Genomic DNA, 12,819 nt, shown 5'->3' on the forward strand with positions numbered 1-12,819 from the left:
GAATTAGTATTTAGAAAAATACAGGTTAAAACACTAAAACTGAGAGCTTCAGCTTACAATATTCCTATAAAACGGATTAATCTGAAAACAGGAGCTGGTAAATAGATTGCTTTTTCTCATAACTCTAAATATTTAGTTTGTAATGTGTTTGGCCTTTTGAGTCCTGGGCTTTTCACACTAATTTTATACATCATCAACAATCTTTATCCATTTCTAAACTAATATAAAACAAAAATACATTGCTAATCCTCAAAGTACTCATTTCAAATATTTGGGCCTGCTTTTATTGTGGAGAGCATAACCTTATAGTTCTGTCTTGATACTGACCTTCTTTCAAACATTCTCAGAGAATAAAGCTTACAAGTACATCCCAATGCAATGACGAGTAACAGGCCACAGATGAGGCTCCCTATGACGGCAGCAGTGATGACTCTTGTAGGCACGATTACTGGGCAATTCTCTTCATCGCTGCCATCACCACAGTCATCTTGAGAATCACACACCCAACTTTCAAACACGCAACGATTGTTTTTACAATGGAAATTTCCTGGTTGGCAAAAAAAGCAGTTTTTTTCATCTGAGCCATTTGGGCAATGATTCTGGTAGTTGCAGCGATCAGAACGAGGATAACAGACACCGTTTCGGGAACACGGAAATTCTTCCTTCTGGCACATGGTACAATTGATTTCATCCCTTCCATTTGGGCAATGCCAATACCCATCACAACGCTGCTGCTCAGTGTAACACCCCCAGTTACCTCCACAGGGTATTTCCCATGGCAAACAGAACCCATCTACTTGGTAAGTAGCATTAAATCCCCTCGCAGCATTCACTTTATCAGCACAAAAATGTACCCTTATCTGTCCAGAAGAAGAAACAACTGTAAGAGGTGCATGAGAATCAAAAGCTGTCAACACACGCAAAAGCTTGTGTGGATTCTCCTCTAATCCATCATATATTTTGACATAATCACCATAACCAGTTCCATCAAGTTTAAAGTCCGTAAAGCGTAAAATGACTTTACGGTGATCACCAGTGTCGATTAACCAGGTGCAATTGCTTCCAGGAGGATAAAAGTCTGGGTAATTCGGAGAATTAAAAGTACCATAAAAATATTTTAGCCACTGCCCACACGTTGGCACATCACAGTCTATCTCATCTCCTAGGTCAAGGCAGTCAATGTTCCCATCACATTTTAAAGATTCGGGGAGGCAAGTGTAAACTTTGGTAAAACGGGATAAACACTGGAACTGGTTGTAAGCACAGGGTTGAAAAGCAGTGGCAGTTGGAGGATTAGCTTCTTTGGCACAGATCTCTTCATCAGAGCTATCTCCACATTCATCCATGTTATTACATTTCCAGGCTTCTGGTATACACTTTCCATTACCACAACGAAACTGATCACAAGCACAGTTTGGTTCCTCAGATTTCCCTGTGAAGATGTGAGTAGAAAGGAGATGGAAAGAGAAGGAGAAAAATTATAATCTTTAAAAGACATAAAACAGCAAGAGCAATATTTTTATAATAAATGTTCATAAAGCCCAAGTGCTAAGAGTTTTAAAAAACAGGTTGGGTTTTTATATATATATATTTTTTTAAAGTTCCAGGGTACATGTGCAGGATGTGCAGGTTTGTTACATGGGTAAACATGTGCCATGGTGGTGTGCTGCACCCATCACCTGGGTATTAAGCCCAGTATGCATTTAGCTCTTTTCCCTAATGCTCTCCCTCCCATCCCGCCCTCCCCAAAAGGCCACAATAAATGTGGGGCCTGTGTCCATGTGTTCTCATTGTTCAGGTCCCACTTATAAGTGAAAACATGCAGTGTTTGGTTTTCTGTTCCTGCGTTAGTTTGCTGAGGATAATGGCTTCCAGTTTCATCCATCCATCCAGCTTCCTGCAAAGGACATGATCTCGTTCCTTTTTATGGCTGCATACTATTCCATGGTGTATAGGTACCAACATTTTCTTTATTCAGTCTATCACTGATGGGCATTTGGGTTGACTCCATGTCTTTGCTATTGTGAACAGTGCTGCAATCAACATACGTGTGTACGTGTCTTTATAAACAGAATGATTTAACAGATTGGGTTCTAATGACAAATTAGTACTGGCACACTTACTCAACAATTCAACTTGTTAAATGCTTATTGTTATTCCATGAAGATCTTTGCATTTTGATCTAAAAGAGAGGACTAATTCTGAATTATTCACATTTGTATGATCTGGTCATGCTTTTTAGACACATTTTAAGAAAAGATGTCTTTTTTTCTGAGACTATAAACTATGAAGGTGAAATCTGTTAGGTCTTTTCTTTGGGGGTATAAAAACAATAATTACCACAAAAATACATTCTGAACTAACTTTCTGGATATGAGTAAGCACTTGAGAGATAAAAGGCTATTCTTAGAATAAATGTATTTAAGATGTTTAAAAAGAAAATTAACCTTAGTATATGAAGTTAATCATTTTGTTAGAATTATACAAAACACTTTTTGGAGACCCAGCCTTAGGGCATCTGACTTTAGCTTCTAATCCTCAATCTCAGCTGCCTCGAGGGCCTACTCCTAATTAAATGAACATTATTTAGAAGATTAGCTCCAAAGTGACAGAGCAGTTAATGCCATAAAATTCAGTTCAATCTTTCTTATTTAAAAACACACCTGAAAAATATGCCAGTCTGAAACCCTTTCTAGAGACGCTGTCATCCGAATGAAACCTAATCCAGATGTGGTCTTGTGAGGAGATATACGGAGGTGGAATTGTGGAACCACAAGCTCTGTAACTTTCAATATTCTTGTATGTTTCTATTGTCAGCCAGTCCAAACTGCACCTTCTGGATCCTTGAATATCAAAATCCTGAAAACTGGGGAAAAAAAAAAAATCAGAAATGTCTATTAAAAAGGCAATTTTGGAAAAAAAAATCATATTACAATGTAACTGAGGATATTATTATAAGCTTCCATATATTGACCGATTCTCCTGGGTCTTCCAGGCATACAACCATATCATTAGCAAATAATAATACTAATTCTATGTTCCTCATATATGTATTTCTTCTCCAGATTGTAGAAAAATACTTCTTCACAAGTAATGCCAGTTTCAAAATAATGTTAAAAAAACAGGTGACAGGTGGCACCTTTTCTTTTTCTTCTCTGTGTGTATGGTTGGGAAAGACCATTTCTAACTCAGAACATCCTGAATTGTTCTGTGTTCCAACCAGAATCACCTCTCCCCAATCTGATGAACTGAAGTAAACACAGAGAAACTCAGCCTTCTCTTAGATTAATACTTGCTTAATAAAAAGTTTGCAGCTGACATTCTTAGGAGAGTAATTAGCACAAATCTGAGCAAGGTAAAAGACTGAAAAAGGAACACATGAAAAATGTTCTTGGTGAAAAGTCCCTGAGTTTGGGAATACTTTTTTACATAAATCACTTTATAGCCAAATACTATCTTGTAGTTAATAAAATGTGGGCATAAGTATAGGTCAAAAGCATCAAATAAATAAAAGCACATAGAAAATTAGTCATTGCTTATGAAAAAAAGAGAAATCAAAATATAGTTTTACAGTATCTGAACATGTCTCACCAAAAAGTAAAGATCTGACTTTATCTTCTTGCCTTTGCCTTATAACTAAGTGATAGTAAAGTTAATTACCCAAGGATTATTATATCAGAATGTTTCTTCTTCAAATATTCTGAATAACTAACAAAAGCTGATAGACAATTTGATTGTTTCCAGGTTTGCACTATTATGAACTATACTTTAAAAACTACTGACCAGGCACGGTGGCTCACACCTGTAAACCTAGAACTTTGGGAGGCTGAGGTGGGCGGATCACGAAGTCAGGAGTTTGAGACCAGCCTGGCCATGGTGAAACCCCATGTCTACTAAAAATACAAAAATTAGCCAGGCATGGTGGTGTGTGCCTGTAGTGCTGGCTACTCAGGAGGTTGATGCAGGAGAATCTCTTGAACCAGGGAGGCAGAGGTTGCAGTGAGCTGAGATCGCGCCACTGCACGCCAGCCTGGGCGACAGAGCGAGACTGTCTCAAAACAAAACAAAACCACCTTATACATGTACATATCTCTCTTACACACAAGAACAATAAATTCTCTAGGACAAACTGTTCTAGAACTAGTATTGCTAGGTCAGAAGAATAATTCCTCTTTAAATCTGACAGATCCTGGCAAAACATGTTTATATGAACTTACAATTCTACCAAGTCTGTACCGTATATCCCACACATTTAGCAAAATGACATATTCTATTTTTTAACATGTTTTGCCAATTAGGTAGACAAAAGAGATTTATCACTTCTATTTTGCATGTCTTTATTTACTGAGATTGAAATGCCTTTCCAATTTACTGGTTATTTCTATTTCTTTTACTCCAAATTGCCTTGTTTTTCAAATTACCTCCTTTATTCATTCATATTTCTTATTTAAGAACTCTACATATTATAAACATGAGTTACTTGGGGGCATGTCTATTATGTAAGACATGTCATATCCACCTACATCCACATTCTTTCTCTCCAGCAGTCAATGTGGTCAGTCTTTTTCATTTTAGTCTCACTGAGGGGTGGTATCTTTTATTGTGGTTTTATGCACACTTCCCTGAAGACAAATTTGCCGAACATCTTTTCATGTGATTGTTGGCCATTTTTATATCTTCTGTGTAAGAATCTGTTCATGTCTTTTGCCCATTAAAACAAAAAAGTTATAAAAATCCCTTTTATATTCTTGGCCAGGCAAGGTAGCTCATGCCTGTAATCCCAGCACTGTGGGAGGCTGAGGTGGGCAGATCACTTGAGGTCAGGAGTTCGAGACCAGCCTGGCCAAACAACATGGTGAAACTCTTTCTCTACTGAAAATACAAAAATTAGCTGAGTGTGGTGGTGCAGGCTTGTAATCCCAGCTACTCGGGAGGCTGAGGCAGGAGAATTGCTTGAACCTGGGAGGCGGAGGTTGTAGTGAGCTCAGATCACACCACTGCACCCCAGCCTGGGTGACAGAACAAAACTCTGTCTCAAAAAAAAAAAAAAAAGGATTCAAGTCCTTTGTTAGATATGTGTATTGCTAATATTTCCTTCCAGTCTATGGTTTTGTCTTTTCATTTTCTTAATGGAACCTTTTAATGAGCAGAAGTTTAAAATTTTAGTCTTGATGAAGTCTAATTTATTATTTTTGCTTTATGTTTAGTGCGTTTAGTGTCCTAAGATATCTTGGTGTTTCCAAATATCTCAACGATGTTCAACTACTTTTTAAGTATTTCAGAGTTTTAGTTTTTACATTTATAGCTGAGATTTATATAAATTAATTTTTGTGTGTTTTCAAGTAGAAAATGAGATTTTTTTTTTCTTACATTTATCTAGAACATAGAAGATACTAATTTTTGTTCTATCACACAGTTAAATTAGTCTGATGACCATGAACTTGAGGAGGTTGGGTTTTTTAATACTTTGTTTAAAGTGAGTTTCTTTCTGCTCTGCCCTTAGTCTCAGGGAGAATTCTTAGTTTAAGGACACTGTCTTTACTTGTAAAGTATGACACACAGAGTTTCATTAAAAATCTCAAGGCATTTATTTATGAAGCCCTATACTGGGTCTCGCCTGTGATGGACAGGATTCAAACTCCACATGCTGCCTCTGCTGTGGCGCACAGCAGCTGAAATCATATAGTCTTTTCAGCCTTCCCGCTATTACTTTCCAGCGGGTTCCTCGGAGTCTTCTTTATGCACACACAATTCATGGGTCAGCTAAGGATCTGAGAATAATTTAAATGCAGTTACTTTCCAGTTTGTGGTTCTCTCCTTTCCAGGAGTTACCTTATTAATTAATTTCCAGTTACTGTTGCAGCCTCAACTGCATCCTGACACCTCAAGCTAACAAGACCATGGTGATGTGCTTGAGTTCCAGTCACTCCACGTTGCACGGACTGGCAAGAATCTTCAGAGAACTGGTAGGAAACAAGCCTATCTCACGAAGAGTGGTTCCTTCTTTCAGGGGTGGAATACTCTCCAGTTTTTGCCAGTTTCTTATTACTCTCCAGATCCTTCAAATAGTTGGTTTTAAAATATTTTATCCAAACTTTATAGCCCTTGTTTATGGGAGGCCTAGTCCCATTCAAACTAGGGAATCCCTTAATAAACTTTTAGTCCACTAAACATTTAAGATTCATGAAGGCAAAGGCTGGGAGAGGTGGCTCATGCCTGTAATCCCAGCACTCTGGGAGGCCGAGGTGGGTGGATCACCTGAGGTCAGAAGTTTGAGACCAACCTGGCCAACATGGTGAAACCCCATCTCTACTAAAATTCAAAAATTAATTGAGCGTGGTTTTTAATTTTAGTCTTGATGAAGTCTAATTTTTTATTTTTGCTTTATGTTTAGTGCATTTAGTGTCCTCTCTAAGATTCCTTGGTGTTTCCAAAGATCCCAAAGATGTTCAACTATTTTTTAAGTATTTCAGAGTTTTAGTTTTTACACACCTGTAATCCCAGCTACTCAGGAGGCTGAGGCAGGAGAATTACTTGAACCCGGGAGGCAGAGGTTGCAGTGAGCCGAGATGGCACCACTGCACTCCAGCCTGGGTGACAAAGTGAGACACTATCTCTCAAAAAAAAAAAAAAAAAAAAAAGATTCATGAAAGCAGAAACATTGCCTAGAATAAGAAATAATAAGTATCTGTTCATGTATACCCTATTTGATTTAGTTTGCTAATTCATTTAGGATTTTTAAATGAATAAGTAAAAGTACTTTTTGGTTTTTTAAATGCTTCATAATAATTTCTGTAATAAAAGCACTGTTGATGTATTTGTGCTGTGTGCCTATTTAGAATATATTGAGTCAGGGAGAGAGTTTCAATTTCTTAATGTTTTTTGGTTTAATCAGTGTTTCTTAAACTTTTGATCATTTAAATTTTCTTGGAAAATTGATGTTATGTTGATAGTAAATTTTATTACTACAAAGCTCTGTACACAGTACTTTCATACAATTTAAAGACATATTTTCCTATCTGTGATCTTTAAGTTTGCTTTAAACTGCTTAAAACAAACATATAATTAGCAAATAAAAGTTTTCTCTTCCTTGCCATTTTTTTAATATCACCTATTTCTATCTATTGCACTGTTGCATTGACTAAGAATTCTACTATAACCAGTAAAAGCACACATTTTTGTCTTGGTCCTTGGTGCTAAAATTAACTTTGACATTAAATTTGCTTTTTTAAATTTTTTAACAGACATCCTTTACCAGGTTAAGGAAATTCCTTTTCTATTCATTTGGTAAAACTTGCCTATAAAACTAGTTCTAGAGTCTTAATTTGAACGCTGATTCAACTTCTTCAATGGCTACTGATTCATCAGCTTTCTAATTCTTCTTGAATCAATTTTAGTAATATAAATTTTCTTAAAAAAATCCAATTAATCTACTTGTATAAAAGTATTAACATAAAACTGCTTATAATATTCTTATGACATTAAAAATGTTATGTTTATAGACACTTTTGCTCTTTTTATCTTCTTTTTCTTCAGTTTTGCTTTGAGTTTTATCTATTTTCCTGAGTTTTTCAGAAAGTCAGCTTTTTGTTTTATTGAATTTTATTATTTTCCTGGCCTTTACTTCTACTTTAAAATTTACCCTGTAATTCTTTTCCTTTCCTCAGTTAAATGCTGAGCTTATTTATTTTCTAATTTTTAAATCAATGCATTAAAGTAGTAAACTTTCCTAAGCATTCTTTCAATGTATTCTAACAGCTTTAATATGTATTACTTTCACTATGGTTATTTTAAAACCATTTAGTCCCATTGTGATTTCCTCTTTAATTCAGGAGTTATTTAAGAATATATTTCTAAACATACAGGTTTTATTTTTTTTCCTTTATTTTAATTGCACTGTGGTAACAAAACACAATCTGAATGATGTAGTCTTTGAAATGTATTGAGTTCCTTTGTGATTTAAAACATAATCAATTTTTATAAATGTTTCACAGGCTTTTGAAAAGAATGTGTATTTTCTGTTGAAATAAGTATTAAAGGTGTGTTAAAAATCTCCCATTGGAATTGTGGATTGGTCAAATTTGCTGGGCAATTCTCCACATTTTGCTTTGCATGTATTTCAGGCTATGTAGTTAGATACATGAAATTTACTGCTGTTTTTTTTTTTTCTGGTAGATCACCCTAATTGTTACTAGTATTTTATGCCTTAAGCTCAATTACAATGGATGTTAATCTTCCTAGACTAGCTTTCTCTTGATGAGTAGCTCCAAAGCTAACCTTTTCTATCTCCTTGTTTTGTTTTTGTTTATTTTTGAGACAAGGTCTCACTCTTCCACCCAGGCTGCAATGCAGTGGTACATTCATGGCTCACTGCAGCCTCAACCTCCTGTGCTCAGGTGATCCTCCCACCTCAGCCTCCTGAGTAGCTGGGACCACAGGCAATGTGCCATCATGCCCAGCTATTTTTTTGTATTTTTTGTAGAGACAGGGTTTCAACCACGTTGTCCAGGCGGGTCTCAAATTCCTGAGCCTACCTTGGCCTCCCAAAGTGCTAGTATTACAGGCACGAGCCATAGCGTCTACCCCATCTCCTCGTTTTTAGACATTCTCTATTAGTTTTAAGTGTGTTACAAACTTTCTACTTGGGAGACAGTTCTCATTTTCCTCTTTTCCTCCTTTTTTTTTTTTTTTTTGAGATAGGGTTTCACTCTGTTACCCAGACTGGAGTGCAGTGGCATGATCTTGGCTCTGTAACCTCCACCTCCCGGGTTCAAGCAATTCTCATACCTCAGCCTCCTGAGTAGCTAGAATTACAGGTGTCTGCCACCATGCCCAGCTAATTTTTGTATTTTTAGTAGAGATGAGGTTTCATTATGTTGGCCAGGCTGGTCTCAAAGTGATCCTGACCTCAAGTGATCCGCCCTCCTCAGCCTCCCAAAGTGCTGGGATTACAGGAGTGAGCCATCACATCTAGCCTTTTTTTGAATATATTTTTAAAGTTGCTTTTCCTCTATTAACTGCTCAATATTACTTCTATTTTTAATCAGTGGCTACCTTTTGATACTTTAATTGAAATGCTAAAACACACTTTTCTTCTAATAAAGGCCAAGTAAGAGTATTCAATGTTTCTCCTGTCCCCTCAAAAATCACAAATTGGTTGGAAACAATTTACACCTTTATTTTCACTAACCTTTTATTTTTTATTTTTTAATTTTTTTTTTTTTGAGACGGAGTCTCGCTCTGTCGCCCAGGCTGGAGTGCAGTGGCCGGATCTCAGCTCACTGCAAACTCCGCCTCCCGGGTTCACGCCATTCTCCTGCCTCAGCCTCCCGAGTAGCTGGGACTACAGGCTCCCGCCACCTCGCCCGGCTAGTTTTTTGTATTTTTTTAGTAGAGACGGGGTTTCACCGTGTTAGCCAGGATGGTCTCGATCTCCTGACCTCATGATCCGCCCGTCTCGGCCTCCCAAAGTGCTGGGATTACAGGCTTGAGCCACCGCGCCCGGCTCACTAACCTTTTATTAAAATTTAGCATTTCCTTCACTTATAAACAACAGACCATGACAGTATTTATACCACCGGCCACTCCACCACTATTCAAAATTAGAGATATTTTTATGTTACATTTCAGTTTTTACAGGTATCTAAAAATACTATTTACACTTACATTTTTTTCTTTGAAATTAACCATCACTTGATTTTGTTAATGTGTTAATAAATAAGCATATATTACTACATTACAAATATTACAAAATATCTGATAGCTGTGCTTTAATATAATTGGTTCCCTTTGTAATGCTATGTATTTTTTTAAAATGAATTTAAACATATTAATCTGGGAAAGAATACATAGGTTTTACCAGACTATTAGGTGTTCATGGCATAAAGAAAGTTGAGAAATAATCCCTGACAGAATACATCTTAAAACGTTTGGAGTAAATCTGAGTTCCAACTTAATTTTGCTTGGCTGTTTTTCTCAGCATTCAATTTTTTCACACATTCTGGAATTTCGGTTTAGAGGTTTATTTTATGGAAGTTTTTTGGTTTTCTCTCTCTTTTTTAACCCTCTCTTCCTTTATGTTCCCCTGCTTGGGTCTATATTCCAGAATAAGTCTTAAATGATGGTTCAGAGTATTAAAGATCCTGTCATGGAGTCAGCAGGTGACACAGTTATTCATGTTTGTTAGGTTATGCCCTTTCAGCTCTCTAAGCTCTCAGCCCCATATAAATTCAGGCTGTGGTTGGTGGAAGATTTTTCAGCCTCCTGTCTTGAGCAAAATTGCCTGTCCCTAGTCCTTGGTTTCAAGCAGGGTGCTGGTATTCAATCCTCTCTTCCCCATGGATAAGGTGGCCTTTGTTGATTGTAGTGGGTTCCAAGGGAGAGGAATGAAGTAAAAATGCCTTTATTTCACCATCTTCAGCAAGTTTTATACCGCTAGCTCTCAGTATTGTTTGTTTTTACTCCATAACTTTAGTTTCCCTCTTCTATCCAGATCTAAAAAATCATATTTCCAATTCCATTTTACTAAGAATTTAAAATTTTTATGTTAAATTCAGGAATGAAGGCTGATTTTCTTTTTTACCAAGATGCTTTAAAGCATCTAGGTACACTAGATAATCACATACTTTTTCTTTTGACTTGTTAACTTGGTAAGTTAATTTAATATTTCCTAATACTGACTCATTTGTATGTCTAAAAGAGCTACGTTTAATTATGCATATGATTCTTTTGAATCATTTAAGATTATGCATTGATAATCATATGTAAAACTTGTCTTTGTGTATATGCATGTGTGTCATCTTTTTAAAGTTATGGTATTAACATGATGATGACTTCAGTAAAGAATTTGAACAATTACTAAAATCACCTTCTGGTCTGTATACATCCAAATTCACTGCTCCCTTCCAGAATTGAGGAAATTCTCCTTTAGCTGTAGAGCTCACTTCAATTTTATTCTGCATTTTAGTATTGTCCTTGGTTTTCAGTGTATTTTACTTCACGAAATCTCAAGGATCCAATACATTATCAAAACCAGATGGCAGTATTTCAATGTAATCTCTTCTGTGCTGGTAAGATTTTCAAGTTTTACAAAACTGAACTATAAGCTGTAAGTTTAACTTTTAGGTTAAAAGGTGAAGGTCTCTATAAATTCTAGTTTTATGCTAACAAACTCCCAATATGTGGTAAAAATGTTATTTTGCAAACACACAGTCATACAACAAGTAACAGAAAATAGGTATATTTACATTTCAACACTGACACTGTTACAGAAAGATAACCTTAATGGTTCATTCTACCCTCAATCAGGCAAGAGAAAAACACTGCCTGGAGGAGGAGAATAACAGCTTTTGTATGTGCCAAGCTCCAGGGTTCCAGAAGAGGTAATGTAGGGTACAGGAAAATAAAAGGAAAACAAACTATTGCCCTTGTTTATGGCTTCCACCAAAAAAAGGAGACAGATGACAGTTATGCTTCTCAGGAGAGACTGGTTTCCTCATTAGTTAATATATACAAAAAAGGAAGACGAAAAAAGATGAGAAAGTAGGTTAAATGTATAAGTCTTATTTTAAAAATGTAAAATGAAGGAATTTGAGTTTATGATCTCCAAAGTCTCTTCTAAATCTAAAATTCTATGCCTCCTACCCATACAATGTTACACACGAAAGCACGTTGAAGGTGCCTTTGTGCTACACTGTCTCTGTGATGGAAATGACATTCTTATTTGTGTTTTGTTCCAACTGCAGTTCTTCATTCAGGCACACTATTTTTTCCCCCGCCGTAGGTAACATTTTTTTCCTAATGGCCTTGATAGAATTTTCCTAAGCAAGCAATATCTAGTTCTACTAAATATATTCTTTACAATCTTATTCCCATACTGTTTTTTTCTGCAAGTAATTTGCTAAATGTTTTAAAATTTAATCTTAACCTTCCTTATTTATATGTCACATTTATTCTTACAATCTTAAACTTATGGTTATTACCCTTAAGAAAGCCTTTCATTTGTATTCTTAACAAATGCTCTTTTGTTTCGAAGTTACAAAAAAAGATTTTTCTAGATGTAGTAACTCTCCATTATCAGCTTGTTTCAAGTTTTATACATACATACACATATACAGACATGCATGACAATCGTGTTTTAACTTATTTAGGTAGAAGGCTCTACTAATGAGACAAAGGTTAAGGGCTCGATATCCAAGTGAATTATTGAGTTTTGTTTATTTGTTTGTTCCACTGCCAAAGATTAGTCTTGACCCTAATAGGCTATTTTGCAAATGTGTATCTTTTGTTAAAAAGCAGCTTAGAAGAATATAGATGATTCAATGCAAATACATTACCACTCTTAGAAAATAGTCAAAACACATACCAGATGGGCTGTTATTCTTACTCTTAAGATGACACCATTAGCTGTTCTTTATCACATCTCTTGAAAAGACTTCTTTTTATATTACTGCATGCTAAGTAATAATAAATGAAAATGGAATTTATGTTTTATAATAAATTATGTAGTAATACAGAAAGGCAGAATTACCTTATAGTAATGATTTCGCCTGGGTTTGCCCTTATGAACCAGCTACAGTTGATTTTTGCAGGATATTCAGAAGGCCAGCCTGGGCTTGTGATTATGCCACTTGGTGCTCGAATTTGCTCTGGAGTCTCTCCACAAGCTGGAAGACAGCCAAAGCAATCTTTGCTTATTATTATACATTCAAAATAGTACTAGGTAAGTCAGTGTTTATTTTTTAAAAACCAAAAAACTTTACACATCAAATAATATCCAATAAGATATGGTAGTATCAACTTTAAAAAGTTATTATTCTA

General features: G+C 35.9%; 1 protein-coding gene across 2 annotated transcripts in view; it reads right to left on the minus strand.

Annotated features, from left to right (window-relative positions):
- LRP12 (low density lipoprotein receptor-related protein 12) overlaps positions 1-12,819 on the minus strand; it is a 92,618-nt gene that overhangs the window by 7,441 nt on the left and 72,358 nt on the right. For both annotated transcript variants that reach the window (XM_011970542.1, XM_011970541.1), the window contains 3 exons: positions 12,530-12,665; positions 2,664-2,866; positions 328-1,432 (listed from right to left, as the gene is read on the minus strand). In XM_011970542.1, the coding sequence (XP_011825932.1) occupies positions 328-1,432; positions 2,664-2,866; positions 12,530-12,665 (1,444 nt within the window). The remainder of the gene's footprint in view (positions 1-327; positions 1,433-2,663; positions 2,867-12,529; positions 12,666-12,819) is intronic.

This window comes from Mandrillus leucophaeus, unplaced genomic scaffold, assembly GCF_000951045.1.
Source record: "Mandrillus leucophaeus isolate KB7577 unplaced genomic scaffold, Mleu.le_1.0 Scaffold950, whole genome shotgun sequence".
Lineage (NCBI taxonomy): Eukaryota > Metazoa > Chordata > Mammalia > Primates > Cercopithecidae > Mandrillus > Mandrillus leucophaeus.